Genomic DNA, 26,275 nt, shown 5'->3' on the forward strand with positions numbered 1-26,275 from the left:
TTTATTTATTTATTTATTTATTTATTTATACAAGCACTGGGTACAGTCAGAAGAGCAGGAGGGTGAGAGAATTCACTAGAGACATAGCGGGGAACAGAACTGGCAGACTGACGAAATACACCGTTGAGGGGAGCAGTGGGCGCGGCAGGAAAGGTCTGTTGCGCCATGTGGGGCCCTCCCTCCCCTGCAGCCGGGGATCAAACTGGCGCTGCAGAGGCGGTGGGCAGCTTCACATCCCAGCGCCACCAGGGGAGGCCCTGTGCTTGAATTTTTATTTCAGCTTCTGTGTTGACCTCAGCATAACCTAAAATGATTATGTACCAAAGGATATCGGAAATTACTTTGTAAGACAGAAAGTTTGATAGGCTCAAGATGATGAACTCCATGTTGACATTTACTCCTTAGTTTGAAAAATTGAACCAGTGTCCATCTATCCATGATCTGTAAACCCATAATTACAAATATCTTACATATTTTTCATCACTTATCTCGATTCCATCAGGATCTCTGGGACTTTTTTTGATAACATTATTTTGTAATTTTTAGATTTAGAGAAACATAACAATTATACACGGATACCTTATCTTTTACTCAGACTCCTCAGTCAGTAGTTGTTTTCATTTGCCTTATTATTTTTATCCCCTCCCCCATTTTTTTTCCTTTAGTCATTTTATGGTAAAATGCCACAAGTCTTTAACCCAAAATATTTCCTGTGTTATCTTTTATGACATATGAACAGCACAAAGTTAATTTTAAGAGTTTCTCAATGAGAGCTTTTTAATATTTCCTCAAGATTAGATTTAAGTTTCATCCATTTTTTTTATCGTACAGATGTGTAATGGAACCACATGTGATGAGATCAGTTTTCCTAGAAGCTAATTGATAGGAACAAGTTAAAATTTCTACTGTGTATTTCTGGCCACAGAAGCTTCACCAGATTTCTAAACAAAGATTCCAGACACCTGTAATAGTAAACAGTAATTTGTATTCATTCATCCATTTTCCAGCCTGCTAATTTCATTCCAGGATCTTGGAATGAATGCATAAGAATGCAAGTCAGGAACCAACCCTGGACAGAATGCTTTTCCATTGCTGGGCACACAAACATGTATGCCCACTTACACTAGAACAGTTTCTACATGTATGCCCACTTACACTGGAACATATATGCTCACTTACACTGGAACAGTTTAGACATGCTAGCATATTCACTTAACATGTACATCTTTGAGATCTGAATGGAAACCTTAATGCTTGAAGATGCCCCATGCAGACTTCTGGAGAAAGTAAAAAGTCTACACAGACAGTAGCCACACTGGTAATAGATATCCCCGCCCCATCAGCATTATATATAACAAAATGACAATGAATTTTATATTGTTTGAGGACCTGCTGTAAAGCCGTGGTGTCTTTTTCAGTGCTATACCAACAAACATACAGATCAGTTTATCTGATAACTGATGATGCTAACATTGCTTGGTTACTAAGATGGTATCTACTAAGTTTTGCACTGTAAATTAGCAAGTTCTTATAATAAATAAATTCATGTTTTGTGCAGATATTCTGACACTGTGGAAATAACCTTTTCATAGAAAACTGACTCATCTGTCATCTGTTACTGCTTTTTGCCTCAGACACTACAGTACATACTGCAAAGCAATAATTCATACTGATTCACTTGCTTACATTAGCTTGTATCTATTTTTTGATAGTCCCATTCTCTAGTCATTTATTAAGCACTACAAGGCATCAGTCAATTCTCCATGCAAGTGACTTCTTAATATAATCTCCTTATGTATAAAGGAATCTCCCTTATTCCTTTGTCTTATTCTTATCAATATAGATTTGTGTATTTCAGTTGATTACAGTTCATTACTATTTCATGTTTAATACTCATGTCACTAAATGTCATTATGACCTTTTCATGTGTTGGCTTTCTTGGGAAACTTTAGCACAGCATACTCAGGTTCATCTTCTACTGGCCCTGCCCCAATCTAGAATCAGCCATACCCATAATCTAAAAACACAGACTGTCTTCTTGTCTCTATTATGGCCAAGAATTTCCTGGTGGCATTTTCAATTGACTATATTCATGTCTGGAAAACTGATTATAGAGAGGAAGTTGGAATTTCTTGCAGTTAGCAACTTTTAATTTCACCATATTTTTAGTTAACAAATATGGAATAAGAGTTTTCTCTTAAATATGAATATCTTAAATGAATTAATTCTTTGGGGAGAATAAAGGTAGTTTTGGAATGGACACAATTCTCTTGACAAGTGGGGTTATCTCTGTAGGTAGGTATCTGGAGGAATGGTATTGTCAAGGGCACAAACGAAAATCATACAGTACTTATAAGTCACATCTTTAAATCTGGATATTTTTTCTTGTGTTCTTTGTGATGATTTGCATCTCTGACTTGTTCATTGTTATTTGTAGATTCCATTGTATTAGAGAAGAACCAGGAAGCAATAATTTCTGAAGGAAATTTTTCTTACTTTACAAATGGACATTTAAAATTTAATTTACACAAAGTTTTATTTTTTAATTTGCAACATGGGTGGAACTGGAGAGGATAATGCTAAGCAAAATAAGTCAGAAAGAGAAAGATACAGAATAGTCTCACTTATATGGAATATAGAGAAACAACAAAAGGATCAGTCAGAACAAAACTAATAATGAACTGTTAATATCTGACTACAAAACTGAGGCAAACAGAAGGAAAGGGCAGAGTGGTACGTTGAGAATACAGGAGGGAGGAGGCCCAAATGGTGCACTGGGGAGGATTGTTGGGGCCTTGATGGTGTGCAGGGTATTAAAGTACATTTGTAGAGGTTTGAACCTGTAACCCCCAGAACAAGTACGAATATGTAAATTACTAATCTCTATAAATGTAATTTGGAAAAAGAAATAAAACTTAGGGCCTCTCTGGTGCCTTAGGGGTTAAGTCTCAACACTCCACATACACAACCTGAGTTCAATCTCTGGCCAGAGACATAACCCACATATGGCACAGCAGACTTCTCCTATCTTGCCCACTACTCCCCGTAGCAATTTTTTTTCAGTAAATCCACCCATTCTGCTCCCTACTCTGTCTCTGGTGAATCCTCTCACCCCCACACCTCTGGTCTATTCCCCAGTTCTTCTATGCAAAAAATAAAATAATTTTTAAAAAGAAAAAATTTAATTTTGGAACTTATCTAATTATGTGATTTAGTACTTTGAAATTTTTGAATATGAGAAATTTGAAATGCATTTTTATAATTCCTTAGAGAAAATGGACTTCATTTTTCTGGAATTTTTCTTAAATCATTTGATTTCCCTGTGTCTTTGATTACATTTTAAAGATACTGTTATAGTGACATTAATGACAAACATATAACCATTAATGGTATGTTATTTTAAGATTTGTGGATATTATTTTTTAGAAGCATGTACTAGACAAATCTGACATTTAATGTGATATATAAATGGTAAGCTGGACAATGACACTCTTCAAAATACATGAGTTTTTAATAAATTCAATTTTATCTTAGCACCTCAGAGACCTTCAGACTGGTCCAAAAAGAAGAAGGAGCCCCTGGGGAAATTGACTTCATTATTTAAACTTATTGTGAGAGTGGTCTCTTCTTTCCACACTCTGAGCCTGAAGGAAATACATTCTGATACTCTCGTCACTATTGGCCAATCGATCACCAGCATTCTTTCCATTGTACTTGGACGTATTTCTTTGCCTTCTATGATCCGAAAGATATTTGCAACTCTAACAAGACCTCTGGCATTATTTTATGAAAACTTAAAGTAAGTATTTTGGGCTTAATAGTTCTGAATTAAATGTCTATAATTTAGATGTAGACGGCAAACTTGTTTTCCCATCATTTTTGTCATGGTGGATAGTAATCTTTTAGTTTGCTGGAGAGGGTAATATGTTAAATTTTGCTATTGTTAAAAGATTGCTCAAATAACACGCTAACAGAGGTGGAAATTGGAAGTCCTTTTATTTTGCTGCTAGTCCACCTCCCTTTTTTTTCCAATGTAGTGCATTTTTTCAGATTTGTTTCTACAGATATACCCATTAAATGTATGATGTGCATGAAATCATGTTTGACATGCTCTTTGCAATTAAGCATTAATATATCCTTTACACCATACATCTAAGAATCTTACTATTTATAATGTTTTCATAGGGTTCCATGAATGTTTACCCACTTTCCTCTTGGTAGATGTATGTTAGTTTACTTGAGTTGTCCCTTTTAATAGACAATATTATAGTTGAATATAATTACATACAAATCTTTATGCACATTTGTCGCTGTTTTTGCAGGACAGGTCCTTGACATGAAATAGTTGGTTCAAAGAATACACAATTAAATTCCCAACTTAACCTCCAAAAGTATTAATTTATGTTACCCTTTACATTTGAATTGAAGCAAATGGTGCCTTTTACAAAACCTGAAAAATCCCAAACAAACATTTTAAAAAATTCCTCAGTGTTCCTAACAGCAAACTTCTGTGATTATTCACATAACCTAAGTTTTGCCAACTGAATTGACAGGGAAAGGTTTTAGGAACAGACTTTATAAATACAAAATAGGCCCTCAAATCAATTAACTTAGCAAATTAATCATGGTGTGTAGTTTGTCAAAAATAATGTTCTTGCTGGGCCTCCCTGGTGGTGCAAGGGGTTAAGATGCAACCTATGAAGCTATCCACAGTCACTGCAGCAAGAGATCGATCCCCTGCCAGGAACCTACCACATGGCACAGCAGACCTCTCCTGACTCTTCCGCTGCGCCCCCTCAGCAGTGTATTTCAGTTAGTCTGCCTGTTCTGTTCCCCACTCTGTCTCTGGTGAATCCTCTCAACCCCCACACCTCTGGCCTATACCCCAGTTCTTAATGTTCATGCTTTAAAAAATGTACAGGAAAAAAGCAGCTATTAATACTTATAGGTCTATTCCATATGGCTTTTTTCTCTGATTTATTTTTATAAGGTTTATTTCTTGCTTAATGTTTGGAAATTGGACATATTTTTGATGAAGACTTGAGGCACCTAATTTTATATTGCCATACATGTCTCATTTGTATTAACTACATTGCAGTAGCCTTAAAATTAATTTGATACACTGTAGTGTTAACCTTCTAAAATATAAATGGCACCCTATGTGTTTTTCTTCCTAGGCTTGAAGAAGTTCCTAAAGTGTATAGTTGTATGAACAACAAGGTAAAACAAGACAATTGTCCATAAAACTTGATGGGAAAAATGTTGTCTAATTTTAAAATTTGGAGTTTTGATAGTTGTCTTCCTTAAACCTAACTACTGATTTTTAAAAGAACTGTTGTGCTTCCTTCTTAATGGACTTTCATTAGCATGGCAAGGACATATTCAAAAGATAGTTTATTTTAAAGGGTTTAATAATTTTGGCTTTAAATTCATATATGACACATCAATTTCTATTTCCTATATAAAAAGTAATTGGTTCCATTTTATAGTTAAAACGTGAGCAGGGAACTTTTAACATTTTATAATTATAAACAAAAACAGTGGAAAATAAGCTTGTAATCAAGCTATAATAACTGTAAGCAAGCTACATTCACCTGGTAAATTTGTCAGCTTATAAAAAAAGGATATATATTTAGTTGACAGCTGGGAGCTTTTAAAAAATAGAATTTTTAGAAGTCAAGAGTAATATAGTCTATAAATTCTATAATTTAGTATGTTTGTGCTTTAATGTTTTCCTATTTTAAAACTTAACATATGCAAATGTTAGACTAACAAACTTTTCTTTTTTTCCTAGTTAGAAAAGCTACTGGGAGAAATTATTGCTTGTCTACACTTCAGCTATACAGGAACTTATGACAGTGAACTTCTTGAACATATCTCCCCATTATTATGCATAGTATTTTTGCACAAGAATAAGCAGATTCGAAAACAAAGTGCTCAATTCTGGAATGCCACGTTTGCTAAAGAGACGATGTTGATTTATCCTGAAGAGTTAAAGTATGCTAACAAGAAAACTATTTTACGCAACTATCCTGTTATGATCATGTTAATTGATATTTTGATTTTAACATAAAATTTATGTTGCAGAGGATTCCCTTAGTTGAAATATTATTTGGGACCTCTCTGGTGACGGCCTGAGTTCAATCCCCCTGCAGGGAACTAACCCACATATGGCACAACAGACCTCTCCTGTCCTACCCGCTGCTCCCCTTAGCAGTGTAGTTAAGCAGATCTGTCAGTTCTGCTCCCCACTCTGTGGTGAATCCTCTTACCCCCCATACTTCTGACCTATATACCAGTTCTACACCAAAAATTAAAAATAAAAAAATAAAAAAATAGATGCTATTTATAGTACATGGTGATTAGTAGCCATAATATGACATTTTGCTTTTATCCTTAAAGTAATCTGATTTTAGAAACAAAGAGCAATTTAAAATTATCCTTAATAAAAGAATCACAAAGGGCAGGAAATTAAGTTATTTTAAATCTTGATGATGGATATGTAGACCATTTACAGTAAATGGTCTACATTTGTTTATGTATATGATGGATATGTAGACCATTTACAGTAAATGGTCTACTTACTGTAAATGGTCTACATTTGTTTGAAATGTCCCATGATAAAAATATGGAAAATTTGAAGTTTTTAAGGAAATGTGAAAGCATAAGTTTAGAAAAATTTGCAAGTCTTACTTGTATCTCAATTTTTTGTATGTAGACTAACAAGCCATCTTTAAGCTGCACTATTTTGCCACTTTAAAATTACAGTTAAAGTATTCTTACTAACAGATCGTCAGTACTCACCAATGTTACTTGACTCAAAGTATATATATTTGTACTTTTTTTAAAGACCAATACTAAGACAAGTCAAACAAAAATTTGTCCTTTTGCTACCTGGTTTGGAAAATGTTGAAATTATGGAAGAATCCAGTGGACCCTATTCAGATGCAGTAAGCTTGGCTTTTTTACTCTTCAATAATATTTGAGTATTTTGCCATGTTTCACTGTAATTTTAAAATGTACAAATACTTTTCTATATAATAAGTTGTCTGGCCTAAAATATACTGAAGCATTAAAGGTGATAAATTTCACCAGATTCTCATGTAAATATCTGATTTTCCTGTTCATTTGTGATCTGTTTTGAACTATCACACCTCAGTTGTTTCACAAAGGTTATAATTAGTAAAATATATGGCTAAGTGTTGCTTTAGATAAATTAGTAATAATAGTTAAGTGTCTGTCTATGTATTTTTTTTTTTTCCATCAAATCTCATTCTTTCAGAAAAAACACATCACCTATTTGGACATAAGTTGTTTTGGCTAATAAGTCTTTATTATTACTCTGTAGATGGGAGTCCGAGTAAAAGATGTGGTCACTCTACACCTGTGTTGGCACATCCTAAAGACAACTTTTTTCTGTTAAAAAACAATTGGAGTCCATCTGGCTTTTTATCTTTAATACATATTTTTTGTTTTGTATTACAAAAAGACCAAAAGAAAACTTAAAGCCACCTATGTCCTCTATTTAGGTTGTGTTTTGTCAAAAATAAAAACATCAAATAATTACCTTAGCTTTTTCAGACTTGTTGAATGTCATTTAGCCAAACAGCCATATAGTCTGTTGAAAGAGACATGATGATATTTTCTATTATGCACATTTATTTAAGGTTTATTGGCTTTGATTTGTTTAGAAATAGAAGAGAGTTATTTGAATCTAGTCATTTGATTCATTTTGTAGTATTTTCAGAATTTATAAAATCAAATAGCTACTGTGTAAAATTGAGGACAAACTAATCTGTTATAAGACAATTGCTTTCTTTTCTTGACATGATTTTAATAGGTTTAAATAATCAAATTTGAAATGGGTATACTTTACACTGAAATTTACAAAATGTGAAAAGAGCACATAGGAGAACAATTAAAATTATTGATTTTGTTTTATTTTTATATACAACAGACAGAAAATTCACAGTTAAATATCAAGATAAGTGGCATGGAAAGAAAATCAAGTGGAAAAAGAGAGTCTCTTTTGGCACAAACAAAGGATATAAAAGAAAGCAAGAAACTATCATCAGCCAAGGTACTTTTTTTTTTTCCAAGTTTATTTACTAGAACATTTAACACTGATTTTAGTCTAGGGTGATTCTACAAAAAGAATATTTTAGGATCTTGAGAGCATAACATTGATGAACTGAAGGAATAATGTTTTTAAAGAATAACTTAGACAAAGTCAGTAAGAAAATCACAGAAAAAACTTACAAATGCTAATATATTGGTATGCAAGGCATATTGTTTTGGCAATTTTTACTTTGACTAATTTTGCTGCATTTGAGAGCTACTCCCCATGCCAAACTACTTGATTTTTATGTCAGTTTAAAAAGATACTTGCCTATGCTTTGGTGGTAAGCATTTACTTGCCACCTTTTTAAAGAAATGTAAGTTTTATTTCTGAGTATCAGAGGCAGAACAGAAGTTGTGGATGTTGTACTAATTGTTTTTATCAATGAGTATCATAAGGATTGAACTTAAAGCTTTCTGTCATTATTCAAAACATCAGAGTGCTAGAAGAGTGATTGATCAGAATATTAGAAAAGAATTTGGGAGCTAAAGTGTACATTTTAATTTGCAGTTGAAACTGGAATCTGCATCTCCAATAACAAAGAATGAAATGCCTCTGGAAGAAGAAAAGTCTACAGACTTTGTGTTTATACCACCAGAAGAAAAAGATGCAAAGGAGAGAATACTAACTGACCATCAGAAAGAAGTACTCAAGACAAAAAGGTCAGCAGTCCTTTAATTTTGCGTTGACTATTCTGAATTCACACTTTGCTTTCATGCAACAGACTGTAACTTTGTATTTAGAATTAAGACATTGTGTGTGCTGAATTTTAATGCCCCAAAAAAAGCCAAACCTAACTACAGTTCATAATATATAGGGCTACCTAGTAATGTTACAACTGTTCCTAAACTGAATTCTTTTATTGAGCCATAATACAGGAGACACTAGGGAAGATGGTTTCATGGAAAATCGACATCTAAACGTTGATTTTATATTATGTTCCTAAAACATACATAACTAGTTTAGTTTTTTTTTTTTTTTTTTTTTTAAATAGAGGCATGTTTTTATTTATTTATTTATTTATTATATTTGTTTGTTTTGTTTATACATGCACTGGGTACAGTCAGAAGCGCGGGAGGGTGAGAGAATTCACCAGAGCCAGAGCGGGGAGCAGAGCAGGCAGAAGGGCTGAAGTACACTGCTGAGGGGAGCAGCGGGTGGCAGGAGAGGTCTGCGCACCATGTGGGATCCTCCTCCGGTGGCCGGGGAGCAGCCGGGGATCGAACCGGCGCCGCAGAGGCCACGGGCAGCTTCGCAACCCAGCGCTCAACCGCTGCGCCACCGGGGAGGCCCTAAAACATACATAACTAAATGTAGAATTACGTATCTTTTTCAGGTGTGATATTCCTGCCATGTATAATAATCTGGATGTTTCTCAAGATACTTTATTTTCTCAGTATACTCAGGAAGAGTCAGTGTAAGTATGGAAGCTGTTGAAATAACTGGCCTTTTAATTTTTAACCAGAAGCAATATTAAAATTTACGTAATTATTTCAGGGAAAGTCCTTCTTCAACTGAAAAATCAAAGGAAGATTCCAAGATGATCTTTAAGGTATATTTGGTATTTTATATCTTGGGGTTCTTTGGATTACCCTTCTACTATGGAAACTCTTGTATTAATTATGAGATTTATAGCATAATCTCTTCACTCTCACTAAAATGCTTTAGTAGAATTATTGTATCTGTGTTTGAAAGTTTAAAATGTTTTTGACATTACTGGCTATTTACGATCAGGAACAAAAATAATCTGTCGCCGCCTTTGGAATGCTTATAAAATATTGGAAATTAGTGGGTTGTGCTTTGAAATCTATAATCGTTCACTAAAATTTCCCTAGGAAGTCAGACTTATTTGCTGGTTAATCTGTATGTATGTGTACATTTCTGTGCAGGATGAACAAATGGAGAGTGACAATGTCATTCCTCAAGATGTCACAGAAAACTGCGGTATGGATGAACATCTTGAAAAGGCTTCCCTTTCAAATAATGAGTATGGTTCTATTGAGGAAACCAATCCAGAAATCACGAGCGATAATAATACCAGAAAAAAAGCTTTAATTCCATCAAAGAAAGCATCAACTGAATGTACATCTAGTGCAGAAAACACTTCTTGTGTCAGCAGTAGCTCAGTTTCTAATGCCACCATCTCGGGAAATCATCCCCCACAGCCTACAAGTCGAAGGCAAACCTTTATTACTTTGGAGAAGTTTGATGGTTCAGAAAATAGACCTTTTAGTCCATCCCCCTTAAATAATATGTCATCAGCTATTGCAGTGAAAAATAACCAGGAAGTCACAGCTAAATCAGATATTCCACCAAAAGCCAAGAAAAGAGAAGTGGCTCTTTCAAAATCTGATTCTGATAGAGTAGTGCATGGAATTAAGAGGTCAGGTAGGAGAGCAAGTAAAACTGAACAAATCTGGAATAAAAGGTCTAAGTCCTTAATGAGATCTGATGAGGAGCAAAATACTCAGGAATCTGTTGATGGTGTGGTGGCCTTAGAAAATAACCCACCTGACTTAATTAATCAAGCAGAATGTGTGTTAGATAATCAGGCTTATTTCTCTGAATCTACAGTGGAATATGATGATACAATGCTTAAACCAACAATGGAAAGTGCTGTATTATTACAGAACAATAGTGTAGAAGAGAAAAGCTTAGGAATTAATTTGGAATCCAAAGAAAATACACCACCGACTATACAACCAGCAGATCAAATAGTAAATGAGGACAGTCATATTCAAATAACTCCAAATCAGAAAACCCTTAGACGATCTTTAAGGCGACGTTCAGAAATAGCAGAACCTACCACTGATAGTCAAGATAAAGAAAATCATCAAAAAAAGGAAAGACGTAAGGAAGATGAAAAGACAATTCAGAAGAGTCCATTGCACATAAAAGATGATGTGTTACCTAAACAAAAACTGGTTTCTGAGCAAATGGTACAGGAAAATTTAATTGAGAAAGGAAATAATTTACATGAGAAGACTTTGGGGGAATCCAGCACTAATTTTGAAACTGAAGAAAATGGAAGAAATCCAGACCATGAGAATATTAAATCTGAAGGAGATGGTGTCCAGGACATTGCAGATAAATCCTCTGAGAAGCCAGTAAGGGGAAGAACACGGTATCAAACAAGAAGAGCTTCCCAGGGCTTACTTTCCAGCATTGAAAACTCAGAATCTGATAGTTCTGAGGCAAAAGAAGAAGGTTCTAGAAAGAAGAGATCTGGAAAATGGAAAAACAAAAGCAGTGACAGTGTTGACATTGAAGATCAAGAGAAAATGGTAAAACAGGAATGTGTAAAAGTGGAAAATCAGATAAATGATTATAAGTCATATTCTGAATTAGACACAGACATAAGTTCTCCAGTTTGTGAAGAAAAAGAAAGTAGTACTGTAACTCTTAATGATATAACAGTACCTGCAGATTTATTGCAAGTTTCTGATAATATATCAAATACACATGAGGGAAAAAATAAACCTAACAAATGTACAGAAAATTCTCCTTCAAATCCTACTGTATCTGAATCAAATCTAAGAACTAGAAATGCCAATAAGAGGTTACATAAGCGAGATTCTGTAGAAAGTAACAGTATAGGAGAATCTTCCAAAATAGGATCAGCAGACGTTTCTTTACTTTCTGAAAAAACCCTCCAAGGACTTGAGTGCCACCACAAGAGAAGTAAGAGGGTGAGGAGATCCAAAGGTTGTGATTGCTGTGGAGAAAAGTCACAACCTCAGGAAAAGTCATTCATTGGATTAAAGAACACTGAAAATTATGATGTAACAAGCAATGAAACAAAAAAGACAGATGTGCAAACACCTGTAACTGTATCAGAAACTTTTAAAGTTGATCTGTACTCTGAGGTAAATCTTACAGATGAGCCTCATAATGTGAATTTTCATTTGGGCCTCAAGGAGGAGAATGATACTATAAATGATTCGTTAATTTTATCTGAAGCTGAGTTGAAAGAAAGAACTATTGAAGACTCTCTTCCTTCAGTAAATTGTAAAGAAGAATCTTTTGATAAGAAATCTGAGGAAGTGATACCTTCTGAAATCCAAGAGCCATCCAATAAAATATGTAAAACTGTTGGCTTATATTTAGATAATTCCAAAGATATTTCACTAGGATGTTCTGCTTTGGAGACCAATGAAGAAAAGACAGAAGCTATCTTGGAAAAAGAAATAAACACAGAGACTATTAATGGTGAAACAGATACATGTGAAATTAAAACTGGAGTCAATCCAGAAGAAGTAGAAGCCATGGAATTGGGTATAGAAAATGATAACTCTGAACCTAATTTCTCTCAACAAAGGAATGCCAAAACTGATTTAACTGAAGAGGCAATAAATGAAAATAGTGACATAAGCAGTGAATCTAAAGCAGATGTCGTTAAAGAACTGAATGCTGAAGAAGCAGCAGCTGAGAAATTTAATTCAAGTAGAAGTCATTCTCAAAATAATACACCTATAAAAATGAGTACTCAGATAGAAATTTCTGAACAAATGGCAACTGGGGGACAAGATGGAAAAAGTGATGAATCTGATCCCAGCTCACCTAAAGAAATAAATGTTGAAGTGGAAAATAGTAAAGAAATAGTAATCGGTGAGAAGAATGCTAAAATGGGCCATGTCAGTGAAACAGAGAGTGGGGACTTGACTACTAAAGCCTCTAAGCCCGAAGAAGCTGAAACAAAAACATTGAATGTGGGAACTGAGATCTTTGTTCCTGAAACACTTGAGATATGTACTAGAGAAGAAAAAATTGACTCCAATTTAACTGAAACAAACACTGAACTTAATCAACCTGAAGAAACAAAATTTGATGGCAATCAAGTGGTAGTGGCAAGTGATAATGAAATTTTACAGGAAGTTCACCATGCTTCAGAGAAAGTGGAAGAAATATCACAGTCTTTGACATCTGAAATGGCTGTCTCTGAACTGATAACAGAAGACAATAGTGCGTCTCCTCAGAAATTAAGGGAACTTGATCCTTTACTTGTGTCAGCATGTGACAGTCCTAGTGGCATGGAGGCACGCTGTGTCTGGTCTCCTTTGGCTTCTCCTTCTACCAGCATTTTAAAGAGAGGACTAAAAAGATCCCAAGAAGATGAGATCTCATCACCTGTTAACAAGGTAGGGAAATTGAGGCTTAGTATTAATGCGTCTCCTTATTTATTGGAGTATTTTGGCCCTGTGGTAATAACTAGTGAATGACAGAATGTTAGAAAAAAAATCACCACTTAAGTATTTACCGTGGTGGCTAGGAAAAAGGGATGGTGTTGAAAAAAGGAAAGTGAAGCCCTTTAAACATTTCTTCAGGACACTAACAATCTCTGTGCAACCATGCACATTGTTCACTTTTGGCAAAATTGGTGAGAAATCTTACAATTTTTGTTCTGTCCTTATACCATAATACACAAGGAAACATTTACAAACTGAAAGCTGCTTTAGGTAACTCTTACTGTGTACTATGACATGCTGTCAGTTTCACATTTATATGAATTCTTATTTTCAGATCTTGTCTAATTAAAAAAGGAAAAAAAAACACCCTTAAGCTGTGCCTTCATCAAGTGCTGAGTTTGAATTTCATCCACACTGATTATATGAACTCTTCTTCACTAAACTGTAGCTCCTTTAGTTTGTGAACATGGATTTTCTTTGTATCTGCTTTCAGTCTTAACCCTGTAACTTTTGTAATTATTGAACCAAATTTTTTAAAAGGAAATGTGCTTATATAGCTCAACTTGACTTCTGTGTATCAAAGCAGCTATTCTAGAAAGGTATGATGTGGGTGTTCCTTTATTTTGAAATTGAACAAATTTCACACACAGACAGGTAAGATACTTAACTTTATCTTTAGTGCAAACATTATGAAGATTTCCCCTGTGGTATACTAGAGATCTTAAAATGAGAATTCAGAGATTGGTACTTGGGAAAATTTAATAATACCACATGTGTTTTTTGGTTTTCTTTGCTTTTTTTCCTGAGGTGCTTAGTATTTTTTAAAGTATCTTACATTTCATAGGTCATAGGATTTTTTGAAAAGTTTAATAATATATTAGGATTGGTGTCTTCAGTATGTACATATTATATTGTTAATACAGCTTAATTAGCCGCTTTTATTAGATAGTAGTACATATGTAATACTAGGCACCAGAACAACATACTATAGTTTTCTGCAACAGGTTTGTGGAGTCTGCCCACTCTCAGGGATCAAGACCATAATACATTTATATACATATTTAGTGGTATAAATACTTTGCTGTATATTTACATCAAATAGCTGAACAAGCAAATGTAACACAGACAAGTTCAGAAGAAGCCAAAATTACTTAAAGCTGGGGCTTATAAAGATGAAAATTGCTTCCCAATGGCTGTGATTGTGGTACCCTCATCTTTAGAACAAAGATCAGTAACATTTGCCAGAGGCCAGTTAGCACCATTATGACCTCTTTACCTTGTTCTTTACAGTCAGTGTAGTAAGCCCAAAAAGGTAATAGAATTTGAGTATACAACTGCCACATGGTATTTCATTAAGTTTCTGTTGGTATTCTGCTTCACTTTCTTTGGTGCTATATTATGCAGAGTCAGTTTAGAACTTAGATTATTAAAATGACCTCTGGCATTGAGTAGTATCTGTGAAAGTAAGAATGTAAGGTTCTACTAGTGGCTATTCACTCGTGGCTTCTAGTGAAATAAATAAAGCTTCCAAACCCACATTCTAATTTGGGTAACCTTATAATAAGAACTTATGGTGTTTATTTTTAAAAAGTTGCATTTTGTTAAATAAAAACATGACCTATGTTTTTAGGTTCGCCGTGTCTCCTTCGCAGATCCAATATACCAAGCTGGATTGGCAGATGACATTGATAGGCGATGCCCTCTTGTTAAATCCTGTTCTTTAAATAATTCTCCCATAGTAAGAAGTATTAAAACTTCACCTACCGCGCAATATAAGGTAAGCTGTAGGCTTGAAAATACACATTTATGTGTGCACACACAAAATTGCATTGCATTATTTGTCTCAAAATTAACTGTTTAGGAAAGAAAACTTGGGATTGGATGTAGTCTTTGCCTGCTAGTAAGCAGACAGGAAGAAAAGAGGTGGTAAGAGGCAGTGATGATTCAGCAAGTTATTAGTAATTATTACATTTTACATTTTCTGAAGATTTTTAGAAATCATTGCAGTTTAAGTTGTGAAGATAAACTTGTAAAATTACAGTTATCTAGGGTTCTGAGTTTTTTGTTTTTTTTTTTTTCTCTCCTTCTGTCTAGCATAATACCACTTCAGCCAAAGGATTTCTGTCCCCAGGATCACGTAGCCCTAAATTTAAGAGCTCAAAGAAGTGTTTAGTAAGAAGTGCTTTAGTTTTCATGTAACTTTATATTTTCATGTTCAGGCAGGTGGCCCTCTATTTAATGACTTTAAAAATTTATTCTAAGATTACAGAAATGACTAAAGAATCCATGTCATGCCCAGCGGAAAGTGTTTACCCAGCCTTAGTGAACTGTGTGGCACCCGTTGACATCATTTTACCTCAGATTACATCAAACATGTGGTAAGTGCTTACTTGGATTTCTGACTTAGACCTGATGATGCCACAGAATTTTAAAAAATGTTTTTAAATGAGAGTTCTCAATATTTAGAATTGATCTACATGTTCTCTCACATTTTAGAAATAAAAATTCAGATTGGAAGATGAGACAAACAGGACAGTAAGAGCTTTTATTATAATTTGTAAGATAAATGCTTAATATTTGCCAAGTACTGCTCTGAACTCTTTATCTACATTATATTATTTAATGAAACCCTATAAGGAATATAAATGAATATTTCCATTTTATGAGATGACGTTTAAAAAGATTAGCCCTCCAAAGTCACATAGCTAATAAGTCATAATGTAAGTCAACCATGGGACACTCATCAGGCTTATTTTTTAAGCTCCCCCAGATTCAGATTTTATTTAGACCTACATATGCCTGCCTTCAGAGTAGGGTAGATGGGTGTATATATAAATTATGATTGAGCTGAAATCAAGAAATTCAGCTGTCTAGGCCCTTGCAAATGGAATGAATATGTAACTATATATTGACATTTTTCTGCTTTTCTCATTGTCTGTTAAGGGCAAGAGGACTGGGACAACTCATTAGAGCCAAGAATATAAAAACAATTGGTGATTTGAGTACTCTTACTGCATCTGAAATAAAAACTCTTCCTATCCGTTCTCCGAAAGTGTCCAATGTAAAAAAGGCTCTCAGAATTTATCATGAACAGCAGGTAAAGACTTAGATGTTAGTTACAAATCATGTATAAATAAATAATCTAGCAATATAGTTACAGAAGTTTAAATTTAAACTATCTATCTTTGCTTAAAATTCAAATATATTGTACCTTTTCTTCCCTTCTCCTATCGTCAAGAGTAACTTACAAGAAGGTTTTATAACTTCCACAGAAAAGTTTGCTCATTAATTTTTGTACTGTTTGTGTAATACCTTTTTATTTGAATTCTGTTCTTCTATCCCTATCATTTCCATCAAAGGGTTGAATGGTTCCTCGTCTGCTATTCCTAAAACTTAGATATATAAAAAGTCTTGCAAATTTGTAGACTACTTTAGTATTCAACATATTTATAACTCATTTTTCTTACCTGTGAACATTTTTGGTCATGGACATTTTTCAAGATACTGATAAAAGCCCAGTAGCAGCTTTTCTTTCACCAGAAAAATAATGGAAACTTGTTATGATTTCAGAAAGATTTGCTGACTCCTAAAACCCCTTCATGGGCCTGTTACGTATCCATCGACAAAAATTGAAGTTGTGCTTAAATAAAATAGGCAACATTAAGGATGAAAGTCGGGCCTCCCCGGTGGTGCAGCGGTTGAGCGCTGGGTTGCAAAGCTGCCCGCGGCCTCTGCGGCGCTGGTTCGATCCCCGGCTGCTCCCCGGCCATCGGAGGAGGGTCCCACATGGCGCGCAGACCTCTCCTGCCGCCCGCTGCTCCTCTCAGCAGTGTACTTCGGTCCTTCTGCCTGCTCTGCTCCCCGCTCTGGCTCTGGTGAATTCTCTCACCCTCCCATGCTTCTGACTGTACCCAGTGCATGTATAAACAAAAAACAAACAAACAAATAAACATGCCTCTATTAGAAAAAAAAAAAAAAAAAAAAGGATGAAAGTCAGTGCTCTGTATTAGAATTTCTGAGATTGGAGTTTGATAATTACTGACAACTTGGGTATTCCTGAAATTCCTTGATTTAGTATTGCCTAAGTTGTAATCTTTAAAAACATTTAACAAGTTAAAAACAACTTAGAAACTAAATTAGTAATGTTAAGTCTCATAAATCAAGAGTTTAGAATCTGAAATATTTTCACTGACCCTGGGGATTATGTTTTTTATTTACTTTTTTAAAAAGATTCATTGTATTTATGCATTTACGTAAGAGCTGGGGTATAGGCCAGAGGTGTGGGGTGAGGGGATGAGAGGATTGACCGGAGAAAGAATGGGGAGCAGAACAAGTAGATCTATTGAAATACACTGCTAAGGGGAGCAGCAGGAGAGACAGGAGAGGTCTGCTATGCCAGGTGGGTTAGCTAACATGGCTGGGGATCAAACTTGTGCTGCAGTGGCTGCTGATGGCTTCATAGTTCTGAGACTTCAGCCCTTTTACCACAAGGAGGTCCCACTCCTGGGGATTATCTGTGAAAATTATATATTTCTTTTATTAAGCTATTTTCACACACTGGTCCTCCCTGGTCGCGCAAGGGCTTACATATCAGCACTATACTGCTATTTGCAGCCACTGAAGCACAAGTTCAATCCCTGGCCAGGGAGCTACCCACATGGTGAAGCAGACCTCTCCTGTCTCTGCATTACTCGCCTCAGCAGTGTATTTCAGTCATTCCGCCTGTCCTGTTCCCCACTCTGTCTCTGGTGAATCCTCTTACCCCACACCTCTGGCCTGTACCCCAGTTCTTGTATACATAAATAAATCTTTTTAAAAAAATATTTTCACATACTATAAAATTCACCCTCACAAAGCATACACATAAGTTTTTAATATAGTCAATCATTAAGCCCTGGGGATGCTCATGAGAATTTTAATCTTTTAAGATGAAGCCCATATATTAATTAAACTTGGAAATCTCTACCTTAGCTTTTTTTTTTCCGCATGTGCCTAAACTTGGAAAAAATTAATGTAATTTTTCTTAGCTACTGTGGCTGTATTTCTTGAAATTTTTTTTTTGGAAAATATGCTATTTTTTGTATTCTTAGAACATAAATTTGTTCGTGGTTAAGCATTATTAGCTAAGTTAGTAATCATGTCATAGGCTGTGGAATATGTATAATGTCAGATTATTTTCAGTGTTGATACTGTTATTACTATAAAAAGCAACTTTCAATTTTTTGATTTTTGTTTTTAATGACCTGAATGTATAATAAAGATGAAGTCTCGTGGACTTGAAGAGATTCCAGTTTTTGATATTTCTGAAAAATCAGTAAATGGAATAGAAAATAAATCTCTCTCTCCTGAAGAAGAAAGACTTGCCTCAGGTATATTTAAGCAGAATAACTCATTTTGCTTAAATGGCTCATTTTCTTGAAGAAGTACTGTTACAATGCTTTTGTTTTTAATTTGACCATGCCCTGTCAGTTTAACAAGTGTTTCTTGTGTATTTGGTGCCAAGTGCATGAAAAAACAACTTTTCTAGTTGTTTTTCTTTAATTGTCAACTTCTATGACGGCTTCAAACTAGAATATAAACTAAACATTGTTCCCATTAGTCTGTTAATATAAATGAAGTACAATGGCTATTTCTTTATGGAACAGAATAAACAATGTTTTTGTTTTTTTTTTTCCTGTTCCCTTGTTCTCTTGAGGCAAGATATGTCAGCCTGCACTCTTAATCTTGAAACCTAGGCATTTAAACATTTCATTAACTTAGGGGATAAATATAATTTAAATTTTATCTGGAATAAATTTAATTATGCCTTTTTTTCTCTTTTAGATTTAGTTGATCCTGTTGCTTTAGAAACTCCATTATCTAAAAATCTTGTGGCACAAATTAGTGCACTTTCGCTTCAACTGGATTCAGAAGATCTCCATAATTACTCAGGAAGCCAGCTGTTTGAAATGCATGAGAAACTTGGTAGCATGGCAAACTCTATAATTAAAAATCTGCAGTCACGCTGGAGGTCAACAGCCCATGAAAATTCTATTTAGTATTTTAAGAGAAAATTGAAGTCTTATTTATTTATTTTTTAACATCACTGGATTTGTTGATTTCATAATAAGTTCTGAAATATAGCACAATTTCAGGGACTGAATGTTTTCAAAGTTGATAACATTTCAAACTCTGTAGGGCAGTTGACCATTTTATAAGTTCAGTTTTGTAAGTTCATTATGTAAGATCTTTTTTTTCCCCCCATATAACATACTTTCTTGACTGCTATGCATGGGTTTTCCAAAAATTTAAATGCTTCGCTGAATTGTAACAGTAAAAACACAGAAACAAAAGCATAAATATTCACACTGTTAAAACTCATGCATTTTATGATGAAACATGTTACGTAAAATATCTTTAAGTAAAATTGAGGGGTTTTTTTGAATTTTTCCTGAAGGGATTAAAGGTTTTGTAATTTTTTTTTTTTTTAATTATATTTGTTGTGCCTGAGGTTTAAGAAATTTGTTCTTTGTGAAACACCTTAAATGAGATGCAAAAGAATTGGCACTTTTTTTTTTTTTTTTTTTGCTAATATCACCTTTGCCCGTCTTTCAAGGAGAAATATTAATAGTTTCAACTTTGGGGGGTTAAAATATTGAAGCTGAATTTACTAAGACTCCATTCATTTGCATTAGCAAATATCTGTGCAGCAGCATTTGCTTGTAAAAATTTACTCGTATGAGATTTAGTATTCATTTTAAAATGCACACTATTTGTACATTGTGTATAGATTTACATTTTTAATTTATAAATTTCAGCCTTTGTTAATTGAATTATTTTTGCAGCTTCTTGTGAATACCTTTGTTTTGTCTAATAGAAACATATTTTGTATATATTGAGTACTGAGATAATCAGTATGGACGGTAGAAGTGCTTTGTGGACTTGTTGCAGATGTTTGTAGGATTCTGTATGTACAAATAAAACAATAGTTTTGTACTTAGTTAATAATCTTAGTTAAAACATGAGTTTATTTTCTGAAGTAACCAGAATGAGTAAAATTATAGAGAATGAGAAAGTGTTAAATGACAACTTTGTTACCTTCCCCCCAACCCCCTATTGGTTTGGAAGAGGGCATCAGCCACAATAAAGTGTGCCTCATCACCTTTCCTTTTAATGGGGAGCTAGTTTGAATATTTTCTCTACAAGTTGGAATATGAGAAATCTAGAGTTTATCTGATCTTTTTTTTTACCCACACCTAAAGCAAATTTGGAAGAAATCTGAAACTGTTCTTTTGATGTGTGTTTTGCCTAATTTGAAAAAATAGGGTGTATGTAATTAAAACATTCATAAATCTTATTACCAATTAGTGTTAATGCCTGACTTTATATATTTACTTCCTCTTTTTTAACGGAGAACATTTCCCATTTGTTCTCTGAAGAGAGTAAGTTAAAGAACCTTCTTAGAGTCACACTTTATTCATACTAACCCCTTGAAAAGGCAAGGCACACATTCTTTTGCTAGTCATGAAATTTTAATTCCTGTGTTAATTTAGCTGCTACACGGGACCACCAGCCATCCACAATAAAAGTTTGTGTCTTTTTCTTAATCACAATCCTTCATTATTACAAATACTTTTGAGTGCTAAGTATGATATTCATATACTGAGGATGGTTTTAAAAATTGGGACTGAACCCAGGATTGTAGCTTAAATAACTGATAAAAAAAAGGAATTTTAAAAATAGAATTGTGATTTCTGTTTTCCAAATTATATTTGACAGTTAAGAGACAAAAGTTTTTAGTGAACTAGTGTAAGGAGTGTGTTTGTGTTTAGAAGAGTCAAAATTTGTTCATTTCATGACTACATATTTAAAGGTTTGTGTGAACTAAATGTATCTGCCAGTGGAAGGAGGTTCTGGGGAATATTAACAGTATAGCAGAAAATGTGACAAATGATTACATGTTTTGAATCACTAAATTTGGTATAAACACAGGCATTCAAAAATAGTTTTTCAGCAACGATGTAATTTTAAATGTATGGAGGTGAAAAGCAGTTTTCTCAATCTTAATTGCTAAAGTTGTAAGTTTATTAACCTTACTGTCAGTATTCTTGCCTTAATATTTTCTAGTGTTTTCTGAATGATTGCTGAATAACATAAAGCATTAATTTTCTTGATCATCAGTACCAGTATTGTTTCACTATTAAAGTGAAATCAGTTTTTTTCATATAATTCCTAATGGCTAATAAAACAAATGGCAAATGTTAACACAACAAATTGATTAATGTATGCATTTATAAAACTACTTGCATGCAGAAGCATACTGTAATTGTTCACATTCCAAAAAGAGTTTGATAATGAATTTAGATTTTCAGTATTTCTGTGAGCCCATTATTAAAAATGTGCTTATTTTGAACAAGTTTGGAAGCCAGGATCAAAAGGCATGGCACTTTGGCTGAAATTTCATGTAGTTTAGAATGAGGCATTATTAAATACAAATGCTGTCAGATAATATGGTCAAACATTTAAATTTCAACATTAAAAGCATAGCAGCTCCTGGCATTACTTATGAATTCTGTTATTCTGTGTTGCTTAAAAGTACTCTGTTATATATTTGAAAGTCATAAAAATGTCAAACATAGCTTTTAAAAATGACAGCAAGAAACAAGGGAAAAAATGGGAAGGGTATGTAGAATATGCAAGCAGGTTTTTAAAAATAAAAGTAATGAAAGTAAGTGATATTTTAGAAGCTGACTCAATTGAAATCTAATAGAAAATAGTCAAACACAGACACATTTTTCCTTAATGCCATTTCTTCTAATACTTTATAGTTCACTAAAAAAGGCCCATCTCACATTGTTCAGAGTTGATTTCCTGAGCTAGAACTTGTCAGCTAAGTTAGGAAATCATAAAATAGCAATAGATTTAGTAGGGATAGGGAGCTGTTTGCTCTTTGGCACAACCCCTATCTAGTTTATGTCTAATCCACTACAGTTATTTTGTGTTTTCTATCCAAACAGGATGAACTTTTCACTTTTAAGATAGTGCCTTGCAAACTAACATGTACATGTAAAAATGCAGATTCTAATCAGTAGGTCTGTGATACAGGGCCTGATAGTTCATTTCTTAAAACTACATGATCTGTGCACATACTGTCTCTGGACTCAACTGAAGAGGCTACAAGCTGTGAATTAGGTTTTAATATTTAAGCCTTTGATATTATACTGCCACAAAAGACAGAAGCTACTTTTTTGGGTTTTTTTTTTTAAGATTTATTTCATTTATACAAGAGCCGGGGTACAGGCCAGATGCGCGGGAGAGTGAGAGGATTCACCAAAGACAGTGGGGAACAGAACAGGCAGACTGATGAAATACACTGCTGAGGTGAGCAGTGGGCAAGACAGGAGAGGTCAGTTTGCCATGTGGGTTGCTCCGAGGCCTGCGGGGATCGAACCAGCGCTGCAGAGGCTGCGGACAGCTTCACAGTGCTGTGCTCAACTGCCTGCGCCACCACCGAGGCCCTTTTGTTGGTTTTTTTAGTAAGTTCAAATTGAATTGGGAGTACACATTGATTTTGAAGACTTCAAATTAGTTTAATTTTTTGAAAGAAGTTGTTAAAGGTAAAATATTGCCATTTAGAGGCTTTTTAAAAAGTATGGAAACAGGCAGAAATATATCTTATAGTTAAAGTAATTATTGGGCCTCCCCTGGTGGCACAGCGGTTTGAGCGCTGGGCTACGAAGCTGCCCACAGCCTCTGCAGCACCGGTTCGATCCCAGGCAGCGGGCGAGGGTCCCACATAGCGCGCAGACCTCTCCTGCTGCGTCTGTTGCTCCCCTCAGCAGTGTATTTCGTCTGTCTGCCTGTTCTGTTCCCCACTCTGGCTCTGGTGAATTCTCTCACCCTCCCATGCTTCTGACTGTACCCAGTGCTTGTATAAATAAATAAATAAATCTTTTAAAAAATATTTAAAGTAATTATTAAGCAGATTAGACAGTCTTCTAAGTATGGCTTATGCTCTGATTATTTTTTTTATATTTTTTCCCACTGGAGAAACATTAAGTCTAAATCTGATGTTTTAAGTTATGGGACTTCAGTATTAATAAATACTGAAAACCAATTACCCCTAATAAAATTAATTCACCAGTAAAGCCAGCAATGCCATTAAGTCTTTCCTGACCCATGCCTTGTCATTTTATGGAAGATGTCTTTGACTTGAAATTCCCTATTTCACTGTCAGTTGGAGTTTGAAAGACAGTTGAATAACAGTTCTCTGCAATTGAGTTTTTTTGGCATTCTTTTGGAATGTAATTTCCCTTACTCAATTTTTTTTTTTCCTTTTTTTGGTAAGAATTGGCCTCATCCAAAGCACTTAAGAAAAATATAAGCTGAAGTTGGTTTTGTTCTAATTGACATCAAAATGTATTGATTGAATCAGCTGTACAACAAATCTGGGCTTTGTCTTTTCCTGTGACCTAATTCATGATTTATCTATTTTATGCGAGACCTTGTATATTGCCCTTAGAAGGTGTTATAATTAGATTTACAGATTTATAGCTACTTATAATAGAGCTGTTCATAGCTATTTTATAGCTATTTAATAGCCTAAGAAAATTGCAAGATTTTACTTAGTTCTTGCAATAGAATGTTAAATTCTACATTGTGATTTTAACCATTTTTTCCTTTATATACCAGTCCTTTCACCAAAGAACAATGAAGAACAAACATGAAGGGCCAAGCTATCAACACTACCCCCAAAAATGCCATTAGAATAATAGTTACTCTCCCTTTTTCCAAGAGTATAAAATTGAAGGCATTGTTTTTCATTATCACATGGAAGATAAAATTTTGTTGTATACCTGTAGCAGAGGAAACATCTGTATACAGGCCACAGGGTACCAGTATATGACTGGATAAAACTAGACAGCAAGCTTACATGCTAATATTGTTTTGCTCATAAGTGAGGCTATTTAGTATCAGTCATATACTTTGAAGATAGTTGACAGTGGTTCTTGAGGTTTCTATATAAAACTAACACAATTGATGTTCATAAACACCTAGAATAATTATTTAAAATGCATATTTAATGCTGTTCCTCCAGAAGTGCTAAATTAAGAAATTTATAACAAAAAATTATTTTAAGTAGAAATACTTTCACAATAGTGTTAATGTAAAATCAAATGTGTAACTGCTATTTTGGTAGTTAATAGTTGACTGAATAAGGTGTCTAAATTATTTTTATAGAATGGGGATTTTCTAAGAGAAAAATGGAATGAGTTGTATATAGACACTGAAGGGTGACAGTCTCACTAAGTTTTATATAGAGCAAGGGTAAACAAGCCACCAAAACATGCCACCTGTTCTTTATATATCCCAGAGCTAAGAATGGTTTATATACTTTCTACAAGGTTGAAAAAAATGAAGAGGGTATTTTGTAATGCAAAAATACATGAAATTACAATCTCAGTGTCTATAAACCAGGTTTTACTGGGACATTGTTATATGTATTTAGGTATTTGCTTTCTTGATACAGCAGCAGAGTTGGATAGTTTCAGACTGGCTTGTGATACCAACTGTATTTACTATCTGATCTTTTACAGAAAGTTTGTTGTGTATCCCTGTTATAAAGAACAGTTCATATATGGCATATATTTACTTGGCTTACTTGCTTCTAACTGGTAGAATGAGGCTCTCAATTCCTTAGTTTCTTTTACTGTTGTCTAGATCTTCCTAATAATACACGTTGCCCTGATGGTATATCTTACTACTGTTCAAGTATGCATATGTTTCAGATAAAATATTTTCTTCTTAAAGACTCAAATACTGTTAATGTGCTTGCCATGGATATTAAAGGTCTTGCCCTGTGAGGAGAAGGCATCTGTCACTAATTGGTTAAATCACACTTAGAAAATAAATTGGGGAGTGTGCTTTCTGTGTTGGTGAGTAATCAACTGCTTTCAGTCGAGACACTACCTCCTGTGGATAGACTTAACTAATATGCACTTAGAAAAAGACTGAGCGAAGCAAATCGGTGCTTTATTAGCCTTATATTTTTATTCCCATCACTGAATGAACTCATAAAGCATTTAGTACTACAATTCAGGAAGTGTTTATAACAAATCAAATGTTTTCATAGTTGAAGTTTCATGGAATTATCTTTTCATCCTGAATTGACTGTACCAGTCATTGGAAAATAAGGTGTAGCCAGTTGGATTTGTGTAATGCTTTTACAATGTTTGAAGCAAGTAGACCTATACCAAAAGTGTATTTTCAGGTTCTTTATGACAGGGTTGAGGGAAGGAGAATATGATCCATATGTGAGACTTTCTGTGATCTATTGAAAGAACTGTTAACCACTTGCCAATTAAAGTTGAATATTGAACATTTTTCAAGAAATGCACTTTAATCTGAAATAAAGGTATAAAACAATTCTGGTACTTTTGTTTGATTTTGATTTTTAGTGAAACCTGAACTGAATAAGAATAGCATAATCCAAATACTAAAATAAGGTGAACATTGTAGCCTTCCACAAACACGTGAAACATTCATATTCTTAACCTCTTGTGGTCTGCTTTTAACCATAGGGGTTTGGTTTTATTCATTGCCTTTATGGATTCCACTCTTTTAATTCCATACATGTAAAGAAGAAAAAATAATACAAGCATGATACTGAAGGATGATATATTGGTTTTATTGTGACTGCCACAATGACCATAAATTTGAGTAGCTTTAACAACAGATCCTGTCTCAGTTCTGGAGGCTAGAAATCTGAGATAAGGTGTTGGGTAGGGTTGATGCGCTATAAGGTTTTCTCTTCATTAGCTTCTGGAGGTTTCCTGGCAAGCTGGCTTTCCTGGCCTGCAAGAGTATCACTCCAGGGCCTCCCCGGTGGCGCAGCGGTTGAGCGCTGGGCTGCAAAGCTGCCAGCAGCATCTGCAGTGCCGGTTGGTTTGATACCCAGCTGCTGGGGAGGGTCCCACATGGCATGCAGTCC

At 34.5% G+C, this 26,275-nt stretch overlaps 1 protein-coding gene across 4 annotated transcripts in view; it reads left to right on the top strand.

The window, feature by feature from the left end:
- Nucleotides 1–25,730, top strand: part of RIF1 (replication timing regulatory factor 1) — a 53,491-nt gene extending 27,761 nt beyond the window's left edge. For 3 of the 4 annotated variants that reach the window (XM_037523321.2, XM_054699722.1, XM_037523323.2), the window contains exons 22-36: nt 3,535–3,799; nt 5,178–5,220; nt 5,795–5,997; nt 6,851–6,950; nt 7,958–8,080; nt 8,630–8,781; nt 9,456–9,536; nt 9,617–9,671; nt 10,009–13,257; nt 14,936–15,082; nt 15,400–15,477; nt 15,568–15,683; nt 16,249–16,402; nt 18,566–18,674; nt 19,129–25,730. In XM_037523321.2, coding sequence (XP_037379218.1) covers nt 3,535–3,799; nt 5,178–5,220; nt 5,795–5,997; nt 6,851–6,950; nt 7,958–8,080; nt 8,630–8,781; nt 9,456–9,536; nt 9,617–9,671; nt 10,009–13,257; nt 14,936–15,082; nt 15,400–15,477; nt 15,568–15,683; nt 16,249–16,402; nt 18,566–18,674; nt 19,129–19,343 — 5,090 coding nt within the window. In that variant the 3' untranslated portion in view covers nt 19,344–25,730. The remainder of the gene's footprint in view (nt 1–3,534; nt 3,800–5,177; nt 5,221–5,794; nt 5,998–6,850; nt 6,951–7,957; nt 8,081–8,629; nt 8,782–9,455; nt 9,537–9,616; nt 9,672–10,008; nt 13,258–14,935; nt 15,083–15,399; nt 15,478–15,567; nt 15,684–16,248; nt 16,403–18,565; nt 18,675–19,128) is intronic. The other variant, XM_037523324.2, reaches the window with a different exon arrangement.
- Nucleotides 25,731–26,275: the final 545 nt, after the last annotated feature.

Source organism: Talpa occidentalis, unplaced genomic scaffold (genome assembly GCF_014898055.3).
Source record: "Talpa occidentalis isolate TD23 unplaced genomic scaffold, MPIMG_talOcc4v2.1 talOcc4.3, whole genome shotgun sequence".
In the NCBI taxonomy this organism is placed as follows: domain Eukaryota; kingdom Metazoa; phylum Chordata; class Mammalia; order Eulipotyphla; family Talpidae; genus Talpa; species Talpa occidentalis.